Source organism: Schistocerca serialis, chromosome 4 (assembly GCF_023864345.2).
Source record: "Schistocerca serialis cubense isolate TAMUIC-IGC-003099 chromosome 4, iqSchSeri2.2, whole genome shotgun sequence".
Lineage (NCBI taxonomy): Eukaryota > Metazoa > Arthropoda > Insecta > Orthoptera > Acrididae > Schistocerca > Schistocerca serialis.
Genome location: NC_064641.1, coordinates 695,194,083 through 695,219,020, shown reverse-complemented (window position 1 = coordinate 695,219,020; position 24,938 = coordinate 695,194,083). Strand labels below are relative to the sequence as shown.

General features: G+C 38.2%; 1 protein-coding gene across 2 annotated transcripts in view; it reads right to left on the bottom strand.

Moving 5' to 3' along the window:
• Positions 1-10,291: 10,291 nt before the first annotated feature.
• The window catches only part of LOC126473198 (putative inorganic phosphate cotransporter), a 168,200-nt gene continuing 153,553 nt past the window's right edge, over positions 10,292-24,938 (bottom strand). For both annotated transcript variants that reach the window (XM_050100096.1, XM_050100095.1), the window contains exons 2-9: positions 21,068-21,300; positions 18,594-18,851; positions 14,078-14,165; positions 12,845-13,071; positions 12,567-12,716; positions 12,343-12,475; positions 11,899-12,140; positions 10,292-11,377 (exon numbers count right to left, since the gene is read on the bottom strand). In XM_050100096.1, the coding sequence (XP_049956053.1) occupies positions 11,186-11,377; positions 11,899-12,140; positions 12,343-12,475; positions 12,567-12,716; positions 12,845-13,071; positions 14,078-14,165; positions 18,594-18,851; positions 21,068-21,300 (1,523 nt within the window). In that variant the 3' untranslated portion in view covers positions 10,292-11,185. The remainder of the gene's footprint in view (positions 11,378-11,898; positions 12,141-12,342; positions 12,476-12,566; positions 12,717-12,844; positions 13,072-14,077; positions 14,166-18,593; positions 18,852-21,067; positions 21,301-24,938) is intronic.

Here is a 24,938-nt window from a genome sequence, read left to right as displayed (position 1 = left end):
CATACCTGTTGATGTGGCCCTTCCTGTCTATTGTTGCTTGTAATTACATTGAGCAAGAGAATGGTATCCCTCAAGGATATATTTTAAGTCTGCTCATTTATGCCACTTCCATTAACATTATAACATCCGTGTTAAAGTTCCCTTTATTCCTGGTCAGCTTTTCTGTCTTTATTTCTTCTACAATTTGCAGTAACCATTTAACAGTAGCACCCGCGAACTAAAGTCAAGCAATTATGCTGAAAAGATAATCAAGAACTCCTTGAGGCCTTATTCACTTTTTCGTTATGTCTGATTGTATTGAACTGCAGAAAAAATCCTAAGCTTATCTTTCCTACGTTCATTCCCAGATGCCCCATGAAATGATCAGCTGAAAGGAGCATAATTTAAGGAAGTATTAATGCTGCAATAATGAGAGAATGCCAAAATAGAGGATCCTTCAATGCTTGAGGACAATTGGATGTGCTGGTGGCTTAAATCACGTTCTTGCATATTCAGTTACATTGTCAATAACATTCAAAGTGTATGCAAGTCTTTAAGACAACTATCCCCACATTACAGTTCTGCCAATGGATTCTAAGACAGACTGAAGAAGAACCACAGTTTACAGCCTGCATTAAATGAGGTAAGTGAGATGATAAATTACCACAGTAATCACTTGCGGACTGATACACAAATCTTCAAGCAATCAAGAAAGTGAGGCATCCAATCACTTTAGTATCGATGTGCATGCAAAAATTATGGGTGTCAGCTCATAAGCCCATACACTCTAATGGACAAATTAACAAGTACTGTTCATTGCTAATTCCTGTGTGACTGATCACCGACACTATTGCAGAAAGTTAATCTTGCAGAAAGACAATGGGTCTGATTTATGTGTGACCAGAAATTACCCCATTTTCTATTTCGCGTACAACAGTGCCTAATACTACCATTAAACAAAAGATGCATTGGTTGAGGAGGTTCAGTAGCTTAGCCTCTTTTTCTACTTGACCATGATCCCATAGATATCTTGCTTATGAGTATGTTTAAAGCCACTGGTATATCTCACACCCACTGATGATGAACACATGTTAGAAGAGCATGTGTTCCAAATGAGCATTACAATACCTGCCATATGTGTTTCTGAGCATTTGTGGTTCTTTGAGAAGTATGGCTGGAAGAAAGTATGTAATGGCAAAAGACAACTGGCTGTCACAGGACAGAATAACCTTTATCTCAAGTAGTATTTGTTTCCAGATTTACATTTACAGGAGGTTTTTTTTTCTTTTTTTGTTTCGTAATTTTTGGCAGTACTGCCACCTGTAACATTACGGAGCAGTTTTTTAAAACAACTTCTACATATCTCCTGCAGTTTCTGGCGGAAATTGTTCATGCAGGTGCCACTGGTAACAACCAATCCATGTGTGTGTCCACATACATTGCACCTAATTCTCAGTGGGGCATGTGGTTGGATATGCCTTAGTTCTTCCATTTGTCGAGGTTCCATTTCCTGTATTCTATCAATTTGTTCGAACAGGTCGACTCCAACTGAGATGATCAAGTCTCAGAGCTATTGATCTCCCTGCAGAGTATCCAAAACTTTCAGAGCTACCGATATTCTGACGGTTGCAGTTTTCTGCATAATCGTAAAGGTCTTTTTGACCTGGTCCTAATAGGGCTGAAGAGGGGCTCACTGTACAGGATTGAGGAACTATTAGTCATGCAATGGATATAGCCAATCTGATGGAAACTGAAAAAAAAGAAATTGCTTGCATGCTTGGTTAGGCAAGGCATTTAATGTTCTCATGATGTGAGAGATTCGATTTTTAAAAATTTTGATATTGACTTGACAGTCATCCTGCGATGGTGGTTTATGACTGAAATGTTAGATGATATATACACTGCTGGGGTGGGGGGGGGGGGGATGACATAAGTTTTGATCTGACGACATCATATGTCACCTGGGAGATAGTAGATGTACTGACAATGGATTCAACATCGTCCGCCAACTCATAGCGCAGCGGTATAGCTTCCAGACTGCTATCTGTGTCTGCCATTTAATACTGAATTCTCACAGCCAGAAGGTTCAGAGTGGTACAAATGTGTGAAGCAAGCTGGCAACCATGCCAAGGATACTCACTCATGGTTCCCATAGCCAACTGAGTGAGTTTGGAAGTGGTCAAATTGTGGCCTTCTGAGTGGCAAGATGATCCTTTCAGAGAATTGCTACACAAATTGGATGTGCTAAGTCAATTGTGCAATGATACTGGTATCACTGGTCACATGGACATTCTCCAGGGCCATAGGTGAGATTCTGGGTGTCCATGTAGCGTGGATTGTAAGGGTGGCAGTGACGGATCATACAGCTATGACAGCATAGATAAGAGGGCGTATGAGCCCAGACATGTCAACATGAGCTGTTGGGAACTGGTTATTAGCAGTGGGACTACGAGCATGCATATCTCTAGCCCATTTTCCACTCATACCACAGCTTCGACGTGCATGGCTCGACTGGTGCCATCGGAGTGTCACTTAGAAGATGAAATGATGCACCATGGTCTTCAGCAGTGGAAGCAGATTTTGCTTGCACACAAGTGTTGGTCATTTATGTGTGCAGCATAGACCTAATGAGTCCTGTAGTAGAGTACATTCGTTCAAGACACCTTGGCTCCACCCAAGGCCTTATGGTCCGGGGTGTGATAAACTAAAACTCTTGTTCACCTTCAGCGTTTCTCAAGGGCACACTAACCACGGCTTGGTATATTCAGAATGTTGTTAGACGTATTCTTGTGTTGTTCCTGCAACAGGAAAGTGACATGTTGTTCAAACAGGATAATGGTCGCCAACACACTACACATGAAACTTAACATATTTTGCAAGAAATGCAACAACTTCCCCGGCGAGCCTGATCTCCAGGTTTGTCTCTACTTGAACACATGTGGAATATGATGGGACAAGAAGCGACTTGTCAATCAACAACTCTTACAGAACTACATGAACAGGTCGAACAGGCATAGCATAAAATATCCCAGGACAATATTCGCCATCTGTAAGATTGACTGGATGCGAGTCAGTGCTTGCATTGCTACCTGTGGAGGTTACACCAAGTACTAATATGGGCGTTTCAGCATGGGCGAATACTTGGTACCTCAGAACTGCTTGTGCTACTGATCTGTAGATGTAATCATTTCATGTACTCCACATGCTTTCAAATGGTTCAAATGGCTCTGAGCACTATGGGACTCAACTGCTGAGGTCATTAGTCCCCTAGAACTTAAAACTAGTTAAACCTAACTAACCTAAGGACATCACAAACATCCATGCCCAAGGCAGGATTCGAACCTGCGGCCGTAGCGGTCTTGCGGTTCCAGACTGCAGCGCCTTTAACCTCACGGCCACTTCGGCCGGCTCCACATGCTTTGTTGCATTAATAAATCATGAGCAAATTGGAAATGAGTGTATTAACTTTTTGTCTGTTAGCATAGGTTAAATAAAACAGCTGTTGGTTAAATTGTATTTAATGGCTGTTGATTCTCACATGATGAAAACATTAATTGTTGTACCTAACCAAGCATGCAAGGTGATTCTTCAGTATAAACATGTCAAACTGAAATTGATAAATCTAAAAACAAAGATGATGTGACTTACCAAATGAAAGTGCTGGCAGGTTGATAGACACACAAACAAACACAAACATACACACAAAATTCAAGCTTTCACAACCAACGATTGCTTCATCAGGAAAGAGGGAAGGAGAGGGAAAGACGAAAGGATGTGGGTTTTAAGGGAGAGGGTAAGGAGTCATTCCAATCCCGGGAGCGGAAAGACTTACCTTAGGGGGAAAAAAGAACAGGTATACACTCGCACACACCCACCTATCCATCCGCACATACACAGACACAAGCAATGTGATGTCATTTTCGTCTACATTCTATTTTTGCAGTTTTGATGGACATCCAGTGATAAGATGTATGACCGAAACCATTTGATGGTATGGAAGTTAAATAAAACAGTTGATACTTAAAATGCATTTTGTGATGGACTTAACAGCTGTTGGTTTTCACCTGATGAAAACATTAAAAATCTTATTGAGTCTTTGAGTAATGTTGACAGATTCTGTACAGTGCTCCTACACAAAATATAATATTGATTTCTAAGTCATCCCATTTGAGGTCCCTGATTGTTAAACTGCCCCAATTTTTTGATATCAGATTAATAGTGTGTCCAGATTTCATGTAATTCCAGCAGGACTGAGACATGAACTGCCAAGCACATCAGTTTGGTGTTCATTTGTAGATCTTTACTGAGAAAGAGCAAGTGGTAGGGTGTACTAAGATTATGTGGACACATCCTTTTTAGAAGTTTAAGATTTTAAGAGAATGCTTCAAGGTAAGAGAAGTGATCTACATACTGCAGATGTATATGAGATGATAGTATAACAGTCTGGAAGTGTTGCTGGAGTGACAGGTTGTGGGAGCACTTTCTCGTTCTGAATGTTTAATCAGGCCAACTTGCTCATCTGTACTCTTAAAGAAATTTTAAATGATGCAGTTCCTCATCCATATGTCATCCGAATACTTAATTTCTGTTATCCAGGTTAGCTTGGTCAGTCTCTCCAAACAAAGTCTGGCTTGTTTAAAATGTCCTCACTCAAAACAGTAATTAATTTCCACAAATTTGTTTTTAGTTTTATCTTGTGTAGTTTGGCTACCAAATAAAGGGTAAAAGGTGTTGGTAGGAGCACATTGCTTTGTTTAAGCCTATTGCTGATTCGAAATTTCTTGGAAATTTGGTACGGAACTTGACCTATCATACCTTCTTGGATAGCTAAAGTAGTTTAAAACAGTTTAGATGGTATCTCTAGGCATATTGTATAGGTCATAGAAGCTAACAAAATGTGTTTATATTATTCCCTGGCACAGATCATGTCCATGTGAGATCTGAAGGAATAAAAGCCACACTGATATCCGAGGAGTATTTTCTTCAAAACAGTCTGAACCCTGTTCAGCAGAATTTCAGCAAAGATTTTTCCCCCAAGATACAGAGCTTAGCCACATGCTGTGATTCCCTTCCGCAAATGTTGTCAAGTATTTTTATGTTAGTTGGCAATGTGTGTGTTTTACACTTTAAAAAGATAAGATTGTAGACTCTTGTCTTGAGGGGCAATCTACATTTGTATGAGTCTAGATATTGTCCAGGCCAAGAGTCTTTGGTTTGAGGCTTCTAAGAGCTTTGCTGCACTCTGAATGACAGTGAAGGCATCCAATGTTGTGGTATATAAAGGAAAAAGTCTTCTCCAGCAGAAGGATGCTGTTAAATAATGGGTTAATGCGTCCTCCTCAACACATCAAAATTTCATAGCTCTTAGTAGTAATAGTGGTGGTGGTCATTTCTCAGGATCTGAATGAAAATTTCTGCATAAAAATTTCAGAGAGATCTGAAATTTGATAACTGTTACACTGTAATTCTCTGTCTTCCTGCTGATTCTTGATTTCTTTTGCTTAGCATTTATGTTTCAGATTTTGAGAAGAAAAGAAAGAATGTATTGTCTTCATTTTAAAGGCTGTCCCAAATTAGACAGTCTCTTTTGGCACTTATGCGAGTTAAAATTTCCTTATTGCTGCCATCAAGCCAATATTGTAACATTTTTGCTGTTAATGATTCAAAGTGTGATTCATTTCAGCTGCGCTTCCTTTGTGTTGATTTTGTTGTGAATGACCTGATCTAAAATAGTTGTAGTACATTGAGGCAACAGTGTTTTAATGTGCTAAATTTTCTGCTGGAATGGTTGATGAAGAAAGCTTTCAGCGAATGGAGCATCTGAAATGACGAGAGACTTTGTTGTTTGTCTGACATTTGCCAATGTTCCTTGATGTCTTTGTTAGGATATCTTCTTTCTTATTCCTGTCAGTTGTGCGGTAGGCAAGAATGCTCATTGTAAATTGCTCTCTATTTTACTCATTCATGAATTTTTGAAAGTAACTTTGTCTACTTTTTTCCTGTTTTTCTCCTGTGATGCTTCCTTGGAATTAATCTTGGAAATGAAATTAACTTATGTATGTTGAATAAAAAAAAACACGCAAAAAGTTGCTTATACCAGTAGAGGCCAGTTTCTTAAAAATGTATTACCTTTGCTGTTGTGCTTATTCATGTATGAACTTAAAAAAGTTAAGTAAATAAGTTTTGCTAAATACGAGTTTTGAACAAAGAAATGGACTTACCTGAATTGTGTACCATGATGGAAGATCAATTTGTGTCAATTCAGTTACCTTTTTTTGCATTTAATTTATGACATGTACCATTGTTGAGTTTTGTAATATGCATATCTGTATAATTTCACTAATATTGATTGGTCTTGTAATTATTTGTTTTGCATGTAGGAGAATAGCTTTCTGAAAATTTTATACTGACTTGTGAGGATTCTCAAATTGTTTACATTAAATTTTGATCTGGAGAGCCGTGACACGAATAATATAATTTGCTTCCGCAAGTTGTGAGACCATCATGATGCTGAGTACTTTATCACTTACATCTAAATGAAACCATTTTGGTTTTTCTTTTCTGAGGGAAGATATTCCTATTAGAACATATGTGGTGACAGACTTATCAGAATGTCAAATAAATCAAAGATACTACTGATACAAGGAAATTCATTTTTGGTAGTGCTGAAATGGCTTTGGCTGCAAAACAATAGTGCAAGAATGCATCCCATTACCTTCTGGTGTCAAGAATATGCAGTAATGGGAAATATGACAAAAACCATCATCAGAAATCTTATTAGTGCTTTCTGTTACAAAATGTTGAAATCTCAATTTATACATGAAAATTCAATGTTGCTTAATAACTGTCTGTATTTAAGACACAGTAACAACATGTTGTAATCCAAAACGAGTAGTAAATGTACCTGGTGACTGACATGCATGTATATTCTCTGCTAAAGCAACCTGTTCACCGTTAAATGTGTGGCACTCGACGTACAATTAGTTTCAAAGACAGTATCAGGCCCTTCTGTTGCTCAGTACCTCTTATTGGGTGAGTATTATAAATCTTTGTTTTTATAGTTATTAACTTGTGTGTGACTGAAGAGTGTGATGAAATAGTGCTACTACCTAACAACCAATCTTTATTTCAGTGTAAGCATGGACAATTTGTCGAGGGCTAGCAGCTATGAATTTGGTGTTGCCTGAAAAGTTATATGTGATCAGCCACAAATGAAGCTTACATATTGCCAGTCCTGGTACACAAATATCAGTCATTCACAGAAGGAAACACTATTTGGCTTCACACCTGCAGAAATGTTTGTGTTGGCATTATTCACACACTTTAATACATTTTGAGTCAGACAACTTTTCTCCTCATCTCCCACTGATACACACCTATCCTTCATCCAAAGGTAGAACCAGTTTTAACCCTCCGTTAGTAACATGAATAACACACCTTTCAATGGTAACAGGGGTGACTCATCACTCCAAAGTTTTATTTTGCATATAATTACAACTTCAAAAAACTTATGGAATGAAACTTGATCTTTTTAGTTATTAACATTCTTATTAACATATAAACACTTAACAGTAATTGGATTATTAGGAAATTGTTCTTTAAGAGAAACAAGTTATGCGAATTTCTTTTGTATGATCATTGCATGTAGGCCTACAACATTTTATCCAATCCAATTTCACTTTCTTGTCTTCATCTCTAGGATATACGTGACATCTTGCTTGCTTCTGCAGTTTTGTGGGCCTCTTTTTCCTGGTCTTGTGGGTCCTTTGTTCCCAAGAGTGAAGCTGTATTTTCCAAAAGCTCTTGTGGCAAATTTTTCTGTAGGGGCCGTTTCATGTGTGGTGAAGCAAAGTTCAAATCAAAGATTTTTCAGAAAATCTTTTTTCACTCTCTTCTGTGATTTTTATAAGGAATAGAATAAAAGCATTTATTGCTGCCTGGTCCAATATTCCATAAAACGTCTGAAGTGGCCAGCGTCATGTACTCCTCTAAACGGAGTATGCCTGTACCATTTTGTCAAATACATCCACATCTCCTTTGGTACTATTATAAAATTCAATGATCTGAGGTTTATTTGTGGTCTGGTTAACATGTTAACATCAGGAACACTATGCATTGTAGACAAAAGAACAACAGATTTTTCCTCTTTAGCAGTGAAGGAGACAAGTGTGTTTCCCCCCCTGATGAAAAGCAAATTCCGACGATAGCACTTTCTTCTTTCTGTTGGGTAGGAAACTTGGTGGGATTTCAGCCTTATTTTTCCTCAACGTACCAACAGTTGTCAAATTCTCTTTCAGCAACATGTCTGCCAAAGTATAGCTGTGAACCAATTGTCACAAATGGTATTTCAACCTGTCCCACGAATAGTTATGAACGGAGTTTTCACATATTATCTTGGCAGACTGATTTGTGTTTCTGTTCTCCTTCCCAACATAAGGAATAGCATCTATCATGTAATTATGTTCTGGTGTCACACATTGTGATTATTTTGATGCCATATTTATCCATTTTTGAAGCAATGTAAACACGGAATAGGCATTTTCCCCAAAATCCAAAAAGCTGCTCATCTATTGTTACATACAAAGCTGTCCAGAGTGGAATAGGTGAAAATTTGTCATCCTTATTTCTCTTGGTCTTATCATCACATCTCAGACAATGTAGAAGAAATTTGAACTTCATTTGATACATAATACATTTGTACACAGATGAGCCACACCACATTTCTTCAGTATTGAGATGACCATCTTTTCTGCTACCCAACATATAAAGCAATCCCATATTTCTTCCTTGCCCATATCACCAAGAAACCAATGGTCAATATATCTTTTTTTTTTTTTATTTCCTCATTTGCATGAGCTACAATCATATCAACTACTCTTATCTAATAATATTTTGAGAGCATCTACCTCCAAGTCAATGTTTTGAGTAAAGTTAACAGCTTTAAGAATTTTTACAGTGTTTCTACTTTGGGTTTTACCTTTCTTAGGTGATATTTTAGACCATAAAAATCCATTCTTACCCCTGATTGTGTTTTCTGCAGATACCACCTCCTCCTCACCACCACCACCACCACCACCACCACCACCACCACCACCACCACCACCTTTGGACGTCTTAGCTTCAAACTCAGAACTATGTTCAAATTGTATTTCCAAATTATCTTCCCCACTTGAAAATAAGTCATTTGCACTGTGATTGTCATTTTTCCCTCCAAAACACTTCTTACAAAGTCCTCAAACCTTCGATCATTCACATTTACAGATTCGATACTCGAAAAGCTTATGAAATCTAGCAAATATAGTTCACCTACGAAAATGGTAACAGGTGACCTATAACCCCAAGAACTATTCAGTCTCGAGTAGCAGCTGGAGACAACTGACCAGCAGCACGACAGACCAGTGACTCATTTATACGACAATGACAAAAGAATACACAAGCCAGTCAGAAAAAATACCATTGTTTGCCGACTTAACAGAAGACACAAACTATCACTGGAGTGACACATCATCCCTTTTACTGAGGCTTAACCATATCTAGACTAACAGCCATCGGTCTTAACCAGTTTGAATTTTGGTGTGTTGCTCTTCCTTCTTCTCCCCCCCCCCCCCCACCTTGGTCTTTAAATATGTCTGCTTGTGTCTGTATATGTGTGGATGGATATGTGTGTGTGTGTGCGCGAGTGTGTGCCCGTCCTTTTTTCCCCCTAAGGTGGGTCTTTCCGCTCCCGGGATTGGGGTGACTCCTTGCCCTCTCCCTTAAAACCCACATCCTTTCGTCTTTCCCTCTCCTTCCCTCTTTCCTGATGAGGCGGCAGTTTGTTGCGAGGGCTTGAATTTTGTGTGTATGTTTGTGTGTCTGTCGACCTGCCAGCGCTTTCATTTGGTGGGTCACATCATCTTTGTTTATTTTTTTATATATATATATATATATATATATATATATATATATATATATATATATATATATATAATTTTTTTTTTTTTTTCCAACAAACAAAAATCACTCAGCAGGTAGGGCACTTGCTTTATGAAGTCTTGTTCCCAATGGAATGAGAGTGGATTTTCACAATTAAAACACAGTCTTTCAGCTTTTACAAAAGGCCATATCCATTATTATTGCTTCTTTTCCTGAAGCTAATCATTTCAAATGCATTCTTTTGTAAAACAACAAATTCTTTCAATATTCTCAAACTAATTTCTGGTTTTACAAGACAACTGCATATAAGCGTGAAGTTAAGACACTTCCATAGATGACACTATTATATTGCTCATGTATCGGAACTTCCTCATGAAAAAAAGTAAGGAACACAATATTTTGTTTTTTAGAAAAAGATATTTATTGTGAATCATGGTTTTTCATCTTGTGAAGCATATCACACTTACGTGTGAAGTAACATTTAAAAATGGAATTACTTTAACCAGTAACAAATATTTAATACTGGTTACAGACTGATGTGTACAAATGCATAGCATTTAAAAAACATACAATTTCTTTCTCAAATACACATTGAAAAGTGAAGTTTCATGGCAGATAGTGAAACAAAATCTAAGCCTATCTTATAGAAACTTTAGAAATGTCTATTACTTGTCTAGGTATAGACACATAACAACACTATTTAAAAATTACTATATGTTACAGTAATTTATAAAATGTGATTTCTATGGATGTCTTTGCCTCATTCATTCTTGGAGTATCTCATGTTTTATGAGAAGTAGCCCACAGATCTACTAATGGGTTAAATACTGGACTGTTATTTAATGTTATAATACTATCCAAATAATTTGTAACTGTTTTATAATGAAAAATTTATCAGGGAATTGGAAGCACACCAAATTTCCAACAGCAAATAGCAAGATCTACTGTCGGCATAAATGTGGGTTTTATTTTTCATACACACACCATACAGAAAATCACTGATTTGGACAAGATTCAGTGTAAGATAATTTAATCTCAGGGTTTAAATAAATATTAAAAGACATAGAACTCTTTTTGCCATCTTTTATACATTCTTTTGCAACTAGTGACAGACATAAAAAAAACACTCATAATTTAATATTTCAAAATATACAAATTTGGGAGTGAAGAAGCTGATGTAGCTGCTCAGTCATATTCTCTCTCTCTCTCTCTCTCTCTCTCTCTCTCTCTCTCTCTCTCTCATTGAACATACAAAAAAGACACACACCAACACATTACAAAGCTGCAACAATCAATGGTGCGTGCTCTCCATCGGTACGCAGTCTTTTTCCACATCAGTATTCTTGTTTTTAGGAGGGCTGTCATTGCTGGGGTCATCCCAGTGTTGCCTCACACCAGATCCAAATATCAGGTACACTGTCGCACATACTATATACACACCAGATGCGATCATGAAGACAACTCTCCAGGCTGCTTGTGTTGGCTGCAATGAAAATTTTATACATTTAGGACATCATCACAGAATACAAATCAGATTTCTATACGCAAACATTTATTTCATGAGGAGTGTGCTGTAAAAGTGCCCCTTATACATCTCAAATAAAGAACTTTTTTATTCCTTTTGATTTTAGTCCTATAGATGTTACCACAAAACCCATCAAGGACATGGTACAAATCAAAGCACACAGTAACAACAGACGGCTAAGGTTTTTTTTAGAAACTGCACAGAAATGCTGCTCTATTAATTTTAGAATTTACTGTGAGACCATGCTACTGGCTATTAACTGATGTGAAGAATGGCAGTTAAAGGAGGATTTTTTTTGTTTTGAGAGACTCTTGCAACACAATGACTTAGCACATTTGCATCATTTTGCATTTGTTTGAAATTATATGAAACTGTTGAGAAAATTGTTAGTACAAGATAGGTGTATTTGTCAAATATGTAACTATGAGGCATGTAAAAAAGATTATGAGTAAAATACAACATGTACATGATGTACTTACCCTTCCATGGATTATGTAGCCTGCTGCTATTGGAGCTAAAAGGCCAGCCAAGTTTGCCAAACAGTTGGTGAAACTCATAAGAATACCAGCAAAACGTGGTGAAATGTCAAGGTGATTCACCTTGAATCCAGAATAAATACCTCCATTAAGACCAACACCAATAGTTAACAGTGCTACTGTAAGTGTTGGATCACAGCCTGTGTATGATGCTGCTATTAAAGCGACTGCAGGTCCGTACTGACCTGAAATAGAAAAGTTGGTTTTATAATTTATAGCAAAATTATACAGAAAACTGAAGCAAATTTTGCACCCTGCTGTTCTGATGTAAGCACTGTACAGGAAACTCTGTCTAAAAGTCTTGTAAGGTGTATAATTGTTATTAAATGTCTTATGAGGTAATGTTAATTTCATTAACAACTCCAGTTCACTGTAATAATTTCTTACCAATGCTATTTACTATCTTTCTTGTTACTCCATGAGTAAATCGCCGGCTGGAAATCATCCAGTCTGCTGCATGACTAGCAACAATTGAAAATATCCACATTGCAAGGTATGGGAGTGCAGAAAGAGTTCCATTCTGAAATTTAAGTCACAGGAAGATTATTAAGCTGTAGGGATACAGACATCATTCATAACACATTTGACAGAATGTGTGGCAATTCCTGTACCTCTTTTATGTCAAAGTGCAGCACTTGTTTCATGAATGTTGGAAGTTCTGTCATCAGTGTTTCATATCCATAATTTTGCCCCATGTGTGCAATAAGAATTGCCCAGAATGGTAGAGACTTTATTATGCTTTTCCAGGGAACTGGAGGAGACTGAAATGTAAAAAATCGTTGAATCATTGAATCATACAATGCATTCTAAATGAATGAGAATATGAGGAAAATATACGCTAAATATATATTTCTAAATTCATGATGGGAGAGTTTTAAATGTTACTCACAGAGACACCTGCAGAGCCCCATACAGTGTGTGTGATGTATTTCTTCTCATCTTCAGCTATGCGAGGGTGGACATCAGGGTCTTCATAAACCATGATTAGAAAAGCAACAGACCATATTGTACCCACAGCACCAAAAACGTAGAAAATCGATGGCCAGCCACCATCGAATCCATATTCAGAGAGCAAACCACTGAGAGGCATAGATACTACTGTACCAAACTGTGCACCTAGAAGAAAACAAAACATATGTAAGAAGGTGTGTGCACAACATGTAAAAATATCAATAAATGACCTCTGAAAATCACATGCAAGATAATAACTATTAAGAATAATATACATCTCTAGGCTAGAGGCTGTAAGTGGAGGACATATGCTGAATACTGAGTGATAGTTTTGTATACCATGACTGGTTTATCCTATTTAGGATTAGAATCTGAAGTACCCTTTGCAGTCAGGTAACACTCATTGCACTAATACCACCAAATGTCAAAAGATTCCTGGCCACTTGCTTAAAGAGTGCATTTATTACACCAATGGTGATCTCACTGCTGTTTATCTCAGAAGAAGCCAAGACTGAATCCTTTTTTCATAAAAGTTTTTAGGTTGCTTAAAGTAATGGAACCATGACCGTACTCAGCCTCAAAACTGTCTTAATTAAAAAGAAATCATGTTCATAGATTTGTTGTTACAAGCCAAAAAACACAACATGTAAGTAAAAGACATTGAATGTACTGCGAATGATGGAGTGTGTAACAGCAAAATTCCTGAAATGCATTCCTCACTAATTTTATAAGTTGAAATAACATGAAGGAAGGTTATGGCCTTCGACGACAGCCCTACGGATTTTACCTTTACATTAATCATACAATGCAAATCTTTCGCCACACAACTTCCACATTCTTTCAAAAATGACGAACACTAGTAAGCCTGATAATGGAGTGCAGTATAAAAAACAACCCTTATATATATTTTTTAAAGAGCCATGTTCAAATCTCAGTTTGGTCGTTCTCATTTAAGCTTACCATTGGTTCCCTTCATCAGGTCATCATTTTACTTAATACTGATTTATGGTCCTGTTTTTAAAATCTGTCAGTTGACATTAAGCTGCTTAAAAAAATGGAATGACACAGGTCAGAAGTGTCACAGTAGCCAAGAAGAATCTAATAACTGATAGAGACAGATTTAATCAAACACTATAGTTACAAAGAAGCTGGGTTGTTTGACATTACGTACCTGCATATACAAAAGCACCCATACGACTCCTCTCGTTAGGCGGAATCCATTTCGCAAGCAGGGCATGTGTGCATGGTACAATGGGACCCTAAAAAGAAAAGTGATTTCATGAAACGTTTGTAAGACTACTATGGACTTTAGGTATTGACATTTGTGAACTAATGTATTGATTTTTTATATATATATATACATATATATACATATATATCTAAAAAGAAAGATGATGAAACTTACCAAACAAAAGCGCTGGCAGGTCGATAGACACACAAACAAACACAAACATACACACAAAATTCTAGCTTTCGCAACCAATGGTTGCCTCGTCAGGAAAGAGGGAAGGAGAAGGAAAGACAAAAGGATATGGGTTTTAAGGGAGAGGGTAAGGAGTCATTCCAATCCCGGGAGCGGAAAGACTTACCTTAGGGGGAAAAAAGGACAGGTATACACTCGCACACACACACATATCCATCCACACATACACAGACACAAGCAGACATTTGTAAAGGCAAAGGCTTTACAAATGTCTGCTTGTGTCTGTGTATGTGTGGATGGATATGTGTGTGTGTGCGAGTGTATACCTGTCCTTTTTTCCCCCTAAGGTAAGTCTTTCCGCTCCCGGGATTGGAATGACTCCTTACCCTCTCCCTTAAAACCCATATCCTTTTGTCTTTCCTTCTCCTTCCCTCTTTCCTGACGAGGCAACCATTGGTTGCGAAAGCTAGAATTTTGTGTGTATGTTTGTGTTTGTTTGTGTGTCTATCGACCTGCCAGCGCTTTTGTTTGGTAAGTTTCATCATCTTTCTTTTTAGATATATTTTTCCCACGTGGAATGTTTCCCTCTATTATATTCATATCATTAATTTGAAGCCAACAATCACGTTTGTTATTGTTATCGTTATTGTTATTGTCACTGTTACATTTCGAAGTCTTTTCTGTCGTCTTATTTCCTCCTTCTGTTTTTGCCAGCAGTTTCACTTTCTATTCACCTTCTCCTTTTTTACCGTAATCCAGTGTACAATTTTATCCCGTCGATATACACTCAATAATACGTAATAATACATAAATCACTTCGAAACCATAACCAAAAAAATTTTTTTTTTTTTCCGCTTTGCTGCTATAAAATTCACCGTTCCCAGTCCACAAACAGTTCCTTTTAGCTATTAAACAACCCTTTCGGCAGTTTTAATATCTTTTGCTTTATTTCCATTTCCGTTTTTCTCACATCACCGATCATTTTTAGCCGCTTCCCACAGGTTTTAACGTCATTATTTCTTCATCAAACAATTGTTAGCTTCATTTCCATAACCTGCCACCACCAAACCACTCCTTTTAATACATCCTCACGTAGTTTTTTCGAAATTTTCCCGAATTTCTCCACCCTTTAACGTGTTTTGGCGGCGACACAACCACCTAACCTTTATGCACATCATTATCTACCTACACAAGTTCACCACAGGATCAACATAGCCCAGCCCTAACCAACCCTTTTTCGCCTTTTTTCACACCAGATCTCCATTTGCTTTCTAATTTTACCTTTATCTCTCCCCATATATTTTTTCATATTTATTTTCATTTTCATTTCAGCCTCGTGTTCCACTTTCCACCTTCTAAAAACTCTTTGCCTTTACAAATGTCTGCTTGTGTCTGTGTATGTGTGGATGGATATGTGTGTGTGTGCGAGTGTATACCTGTCCTTTTTTCCCCCTAAGGTAAGTCTTTCCGCTCCCGGGATTGGAATGACTCCTTACCCTCTCCCTTAAAACCCATATCCTTTTGTCTTTCCTTCTCCTTCCCTCTTTCCTGACGAGGCAACCATTGGTTGCGAAAGCTAGAATTTTGTGTGTATGTTTGTGTTTGTTTGTGTGTCTATCGACCTGCCAGCGCTTTTGTTTGGTAAGTTTCATCATCTTTCTTTTTAGATATATTTTTCCCACGTGGAATGTTTCCCTCTATTATATTTATATATACATATACATATACATACATACATACACACATTATATATATATATATATATATATATATATATATATATATATATATATATATATATATATATATATATATATATATATATATATATATATATCTAAAAACAAAGATGATGTGACTTACCAAATGAAAGTGCTGGCAGGTCGACAGACACACAAACAAACACAAACATACACACAAAATTCTAGCTTTCGCAACCAACGGTTGCCTCGTCAGGAAAGAGGGAAGGAGAGGGAAAGATGAAAGGATTTGGGTTTTAAGGGAGAGGGTAAGGAGTCATTCCAGTCCCGGGAGCGGAAAGACTTACCTTAGGGGGAAAAAAGGACGGGTATACACTCGCACACACACACATATCCATCCACACATATACAGACACAAGCAGACATATTTAAAGACCATGGTCTTTAAATATGTCTGCTTGTGTCTGTATATGTGTGGATGGATATGTGTGTGTGTGCGAGTGTATACCCGTCCTTTTTTCCCCCTAAGGTAAGTCTTTCCGCTCCCGGGACTGGAATGACTCCTTACCCTCTCCCTTAAAACCCAAATCCTTTCATCTTTCCCTCTCCTTCCCTCTTTCCTGACGAGGCAACCGTTGGTTGCGAAAGCTAGAATTTTGTGTGTATGTTTGTGTTTGTTTGTGTGTCTGTCGACCTGCCAGCACTTTCATTTGGTAAGTCACATCATCTTTGTTTTTAGATATATATTTCCTACGTGGAATGTTTCCCTCTATTATAACTATATATATATATATATATATAGGTATTTAATACTGCAGCCTGTAAAAACAATTACTTGAAACACAATGATGAAATTACTTAAAACACAATGATGAACAACATTCTATAGAAATACATTTAAAACAATCCAGGAATTAATATGCACTGATTTAGGGAATCCACAGAAATCCTACACCACGACTGTGGCATGAGTAGGCCTGTATCAGTTCTATTTCCCTCAAATAAGAGTCACATGGCTTAACCACAGTTTTGCCTCACTGAGAAACAGCACTGAGCAAAATAGTACTGTGGCTGATTATTTAATTTCTATGTCCAAATTTTATTACAATGGTAGTTCCCAAAGTTCATGGCTGGATCTAATTGAAGGGGTCGGTGGAAGGAAGTACTAACCATCAATTGAAATGGACTAGAATAAAATGGAATAGAACAGAATAGCCTGATCACATTATCTGTTATATTTTCAAAAACATCACATTTTGATAACATAAGAAAAGGATAGATTTCTCTCACAACATAGAAGTGACACTGAGTCACAGACAAGAACAATAAAAAAGGCTGCTAAACATTTAATGTCCTCTTTTGGAAGGAGAACTTCTTTGTCTGAAAGCTGAAATTTTTAGCTGTTCTTTTCCATTGTGCCTGTCCAAAACTCAATGCCTCCTGTGTATGGTGCGTAACAATCTATCCTTTTCATATTTTTATTATTCCATCTGGACTTTCCTTTGTTACATGTTGGTAACAAGTCGTTCTCTATGTACCACAAGAAAACATTGTCTACTACACAAACAGCTTTGTTTTATTGTATTTATGGTTTTATTATTGAATTTAATCGAAGGTCTTATTATTGAATTTAATCGAACATAAAACATTCAATACCTCAAAATACACTGTTGTGGTTTAGCACATTCTTATGCCAACTTTTTCAGTTATTAGATACCAATTACGAAAAAAAGAATTTAAACTGATGCTTCGCAGGTACAGACATCACAATGGACATTTTTGCTTCAAGAAGCAGCAGCAGAATGGATTAAAAAAACACTGGATGTATACGAAATTCTTCCACAAATCAAATCAACTCCTCTCTTTCTCATGCAATGCATTTGGGATTTCCAATAATCTTAACTATTCTCAAGATTAATGACTTTTACTTGTGAAATTACCTTGACATAGCAAATGACACTACAGTAAAATACTGGGCTTGTAAAAGGACTATATTGGTCTTAATTTTTCTATTAATTACTGGAGCTGGACATTTGTGTATGCAGTTGTTTAGCATAACCCTTTCAAAATGCAGACAATGAGTACGATAGCTTTTATATTTCATCCCTGTAGGTACAGAAGGTCCTTTCCAGTTATTTGTCTCTTCTGTAAATACCCTGTAATATAGTTTTTTGCACTAACTCTAAATATTTTCCCATTCTTTGCAGTTATATTGAGACACACAGTCTCTGAAAATTGGCATGTATTTTTAGTGCCATAAGCTATGGTTTTCTTGGTTTTGCAAGAAGTGTACTACCAATTCCATTTTTTGTACCCCCCCCTACCTATCTGACTTCTCACTAACACTGATTTGTCACTCCATGTTCAACTGTTCCTCACATATGTCTTCAGGGAGGCATTAATAATAAAGAGTGCACATATCCCAAGTAGGCTGCAACAATCGCTGAAATCAATTTTTTTCCAACCTTATTTTCACACTCTGATAAACAATAGCTAGTTTTAGCTAAGTCTACAGTAAATTTTTATCTTATTTTTACATACTCTTAAGTTGACTCATTACTTACCTCTCCCAAACCTTGAATAAATCTCACTGCAATGAGCCATTCATAACCATGTCTTGCTGCCACTGGCACCAATAGTCCAAAAACAGAGTTGATCAACATTCCAACACCCAAGAACAACTTGGCACCATATTTCTTGGACAGTATTCCAAATGGAATCTGTGTAATAACATAACCATAGAAGAAACTGCTGAGGATGTATCCTTGCAGTGTTGTGTCCCAAACAAAAGAGCCCTCAGAAGCAGATCTTGATGATGGTTCCTGCAATATATACAACAAGAATTTTTATAAAATGTTTGTTTGTTAAAAAGGTAGTAAATATAGTTGAATTAACATTTTAGAGTTCATACACTTGCATTAAGTCTCACATTCAAGGCTAAAATGGTTTTGCAAGCTAATGATTAAATACATCTGATTAAAATCTCACCTATCATTAAAAATGTATAAAGAAAAAGCTTAGGACTATACTGCAACTGAATTATAATGTACATCAATCAGTCTGATACTACTACTTCACAGTGCTATTTCTCTGTATCATGTTGTACGCTATTTTCCTTTTAAGAAAATAAACAATGTACTCTTATGACAGTAACTTGTTTTAAATGCAAACAATGCCACATGGACTTTAAGATAGAACATGATTGTTACAGGAAGTTTATTAATATTATTGTTCAATATGCCATCCAGTATGTGTAGCCTTATTGTTTTCTTTCAATTGTATGCTCATCCATTTGCAGGTATCTGATGACTTCATGGCAACAGGGACAATATATAGTGCAATAGCAAACACAGTATCACTACTAAATCTATTATTTTAACTGGATGGTTTCATGAGAAGTGTTTATATTTTATAGTGTGTAACTATTGAGCACAGCTGAAGATGTAAATGTCAGTTTCAACTTCAATTGAATGAAACATTACTGTTTTTGATGAAATATGAAGCAAATAGCTCTGCCACAGACAAATATCTTGTTAGTAAGAAGGTAAATTCCTTAAGAACCAGCTATAAGAGGGAGGGGCGAGAGGGATTTATAAATCTCGACAGCTAGAGATGAAGCATGAGAGAGAACACATTCTGAGAACCATCGAGCTTTTTGCTCATGGTGTAATTATCAGTGCGTGTTTAGGGTCTTCACAGCTCCTCTGAGTTACTAGAAATTACAATGTTAGTGTCAATATATTATGTACTGATATAGCTTTTCTTGTGATTGTATCCTCCTTTTTAACAAAATTAGTTGTGTGTGTCACATTTAAAAATACATATCTTCACTGATCCTGACAGTTATGTCAGCTGTATGTTACACATGTAATTCATTGAGTAAATTGGTGGGGGAATTGCTTTTCTGTGTGTGTTTCATTAAACCATTTTCTCCTACACCATAAAAACAAAGGTGGAGCTATAATTAACTGTTAGTGAAACAGATGATCCTGTTTTCACTGTTTTCTTCAGTCTCAGGAACTCTAAAGTCCTTGGCAGCATGCCCTGCGAATATAGTATCTGAAACACCATAAAGGTTTTGTTTCTTGGCAAAAAATTACGAACAAGCACTGAGTTGTGAGCAGAAGTATTATCGTGCTGATCAGGCAGTTTCAATTGGGATTTGGTTTTGATGTCATACCCGTACCCATGTTTCGTCACCTGTTAGTTAACCTTCTTTGGAAATGCTGGATCGTTTTAGTCTTTGTTCAGCAATTCCTGTTAGATGTTTCCGCGGCGTCATTTTGGGTCGAAATTCAAAAATTTTGGAACAAACTTTGCTGCTACACGTTTCATGCCCACAACCTACGGTGAGGGGGAGGGGGAGGCTTGACATAAGCCAAAGGATAAGCCGACTTCACCAGCAACTTCTCCGCTGATGATTCGGCGATTTTCTACAACCATTTTCTTTTTTTCTCTACCATTGTCATCAGTAATTGATGTACTAGGGCAGTCATCATCGTCCACGTCTTCTCGACCCGCTTGAAACGTTTATCATTGCCTTACTCATAGCAGATTCGCTACAAGCCACAGCCAACATTTCGAATGCACTTTATTCACGTTTTTCAGGCAAAATTTAATGTAAACTCTTTGATCTATCTTTGACGAAAGTAAAAATTCCCCGAGAACTCTACAACATACATTACCTTTCCAACTGTCAACAATCAACTAAATATTTAAAACAGTTGAAAACGGAAACATACGTCATGAACATGTATACCAACCGATACAAAATTGAAACTCGGGATGTATAAAGCCCGCAAAACTAAAAAAAATTGCGTTATTTTTTGACCACACCTCGTATACGCCTACCTTAGAAGTGTCCAGAGAAAAGTATATGGCTGGTAACTGCTGCCAGGTAATCAATAGGGAAATGTTGGAGATAAGATAGGTTTAAAGAAGCCATACACTTTTTTCAAAAATATTGTCCCATTCTCATTATCCTTCCAACTGCGCTTTCAATGAAATATTGTTGATTTACTAGGTAACTGATGCTCACCAGTTGGTAGTCATCATCAGCGGCGGGTGCTATCTGTGCGTCCCACAGTGTGCCCAGCTTGGCCGATGTTCCTGACGGAAGGCACTCGTCGTCCTCAGTCGTATTCTCCTTAGGCAGGGCAGTGTGATTCACCATGGCGACGATTGCCACCGACATGTTGGTCCGCATCACGTATGCGTTCGCCATGCCCAAGAAGAGCATGAACGTAACCATGTGTCGCGCGCCGACGCATGCTGAAACAAAAATGAGACGCCACTGTCAATGTACCTGCTTTCTCGACCAGTTTCAGGTCAGAAGGTTTCCATCAGATCGGCGCTAGAACACTAATAGATGAAACGACATGCATTTAATAGTACATACAGGGTGACGTATTATTGAACAACCTGAAATAAAATCGTCATAACTTCTGAACGGTTTGCATTAGGACGTTCAAACTGCACGGTTGGCTGCGGGGCAAGATGGGAGTTAGTATGCGCTGTAAGGTTTACTTCAGCGACGAAGCCCACTTTCGTTTGGATGGGTTCGTCAGTAAGCAAAATTGGCGCATTTGGGGGGGGGGGGGGAGGGGGACTGAGAATCTGCATTTCGCGATCGAGAAGTTTGAGAGTGTGGTCTGCGCAATGTCCAGTCACGGAATAATCTCTGCGATATTCCTTGATGGCACGGTGACTGCCGAACAGTACGTGAAGGTTTAGGAAGATGATTTCATCCCTATTATCCAAAGTGGCCCTGATTTCTACAAGATGTGGTTCGTGCAAGACAGATCTCGACCCCATTGAAGCAAGAGAGTGATGTCCTGGAGGAGCACTTTGGGTGCATTCTGACCGGGGTACCCAGAGACCACTGGCATGGGCCTCTATGGACCGGCATATTCTTCGGATCTGAACACATGCGACACCGTTTTGTGGGACTATATTAAAGACAAGGTGTTCAGCAAGAACCCCAAAACTATTGCTGAGCTGAAAACAGCCGTTTGGGAGGAGATCAACAGCATCGAAGTTTCGACACCTCCGCGGATCATGCAGAATTTCGCTATTCGTCTGTGCCACATCATTGCCAATGATGGCAGGCATATCGAATATGTCATATCTAAATCCGAATATCTGTAGTGACGTTTACATGTTGAATAAAGTGTGTGCACGCCGTAGTTTGTAACTAATTTAAGTTTTTTATGTAGCTCAATAAATGTCACCCTGGATGATAGTATTATTGCTCAGCTTAATAGAGGTCCAGCGTTTCGTATGAACTGGAGCCTACAGTCTAAACATCTTAGTATACCCGAAATGAAACACAGAACGTCTGTACATGTTCTATGCCTCTGCTTCCGCTTAGCATTGTTAGGTGTTGACGTTCAGCTGGATTGCGAGTCGCGAATTTGGTCTTTAAATAAACGAAAAAGTAACAAAGCATTAACTCACCAACTTTTGATAAACAACAGGAGCCCAATTACCCATGTGCAAATACATGCCTGCCCTTCCTACAGTCATAGCACGATATAAAAATTCCTTAGATATGTTACCAAAATTCTGAACCAAACTCCACCAAAGGCGGACGATAGTTAACGAATGCGTTGGAGACTTATTGGTACAGTATCTGCTATTGTTGGTGGTTAAATCCGTTAATCAGAGCCGCAAGGTCTAGGGCGCTTCAGTCATGGGACTGTGCGGCTGGTCCCGGCGGAGGTTCGAGCCTCCCGCGGGCATATGTATGTGTGTGTGTGTGTGTGTGTGTGTGTGTGTGTGTGTGTGTGTGTCCCTAGGATAATTTAGGTTAATTAGTGTGTAAGCTTAGGGACTGATGACCTTAGCAGTTACGTCCCATAAGATTTCACACACATTTGAACATTTTTTCGTTGATCAGAGTGGGGGTTCCAGTTTCTTAACTCCACACTTGATTGGACAAATGCTGTCTGGGTTGCCGCGTGTATCTCAGCAGCACAATCAATTAAAACAGATAAAAACATGAAGAATATTTTTTCTATTCACAGACAGACTGCACCCGCCCTTTGCGGGTGGAACAGGGAGCAGGCGAATTAAGAGGTGTTTAGGTGCGAAACTCTGCTACGAAAACGCTACAACTTCGGGAGAAATAATTCAATTAATTTTTAAACGGGATTCAACTCAGACCGTCACAAAAACGAATTAGCACGCCATACTGATAAATACGAGGTTAGAATTTAATGACTCTCTCGCTCGCTTACCCTCTCCTCCCAGCCCTTAGTTAAAATGGCTCTAAGCAATATGGGACTTAACATCTGAGGTCATCACTCCCCTAGAACTTAGAACTACTTAAACCTAACTAACCTAAGGACATCACACACATCCATGCCCGAGGCAGGATTCAAACCTGCGACCGTAACGGCAGCGCGGTTCCGGACTGGAGTGCCTAGAACCGCAGTCCATTAGTCATTCTGCGCAATTACAGAGGAGGATATGTTTCAGTGTAACACATTCGAACGAGGGTGGCGCAACGAGGGGAAACCACTGGATTCGCGTTAGGTAAGAGAAGGGTTCAAAAGCCCGTATAACGATCCAGACTTAGGTTTCCATAAATAAATTAAGGAGACTGCGGGGGCGATTCCTTTGAGAAGATCACCACGGTCATTCTCGTACATACTACTTCTATACAAACTTGTGCTCCCTCATTATGACCTCACGTTAAACTGCAACTATCCTTCCTCCTAGGATTCTTATTCCAGTGGAACAACAATGTGACAAATGTACTCACCTCTTCGGTCCCTATTAGGATGTTCTTCGACAGGCAATGCGAGTTTATCAAAGACTGTTTGGGAAAACAGTAAATTGCCAAGGGTCGAGAAGAGCTTCGTGTTTATTGTGCTTGCAAAGAAGTTGATTATTCGCTGCTGCAGGATCCACATCGACTGGCTCTTGTTTTTTTCAGAGCTACTGCGCATCTCAACGGGGTATCTGAAAATCTCGTTCGCAACAGTTTTTTTTTCTGGTACTATGTTCGACTGACTCAGTCTTTTTGTACTGTGTATGCAGACGAACTGAGACACACACTTCGTGAAACGTGAAAGACGCGCGGTATTACTGATTTCCCAAATTCCGTTGATCTCTGTTTCCGTAAACCATACAGTTCTACTCTGTGGGGTGCCATAACCGATATTGACTGAAGAGTTGTCAAAGACAATAACGACAAAAATAAAAAAATGCTGATTTAACATAATGAATATCTATCGACATAATATAAGAGGAATGTGTTTACCGCAAAAACTCACGTAGTGAGAAGAAATAATGTGTTTTCACCTGCAGTCATTTCCTAAGTTCATTCTCGGGTTGTCGGCATATGATATTAATGTTAATGAAAATCTCCAAAGACTGTCCTTTACAATTTTAAAACTACAACACAATACAAAAACAAAATCGAGCGATTATGTGGAGCTAGGAGCAATGAGGTCTCCAACTCACGCCCTTCCAATATAAGCCAAAAAAATGCCATCTGTAGAGGAAAACCAACAAAAAAGTTCCTGTTATGGCTAAAGTTCTGCGTCTCGCAGAGAGAGAGAGAGTGTTCTCAGAAGAAAGCAAGCGAACACTATGATAGTGAACGGCTCCCGCTGTCTCAGATTCACGTTTCCTTTGACACGAAAGTACCACAGACAAACTGTCTAAGCATCGAATGTTACCACTGTTTCGTAAAGGTGTGAAACAGGGAGCGTCAACCTGACGTCTTCTACTTACCAAGCAGAAGGGGACAAGCGTTTACCGTTAATAATACTGATGATGTAGGTAATAAATTACCTGAAAAGCGGATGGCCAGATTTACTGCGTACACAATGCTAGCAGAAACTTAAGCGTCAGTGTTAGACATCTGAACTACAGGTTTTCAGTTAAAATCTATCTGCTAT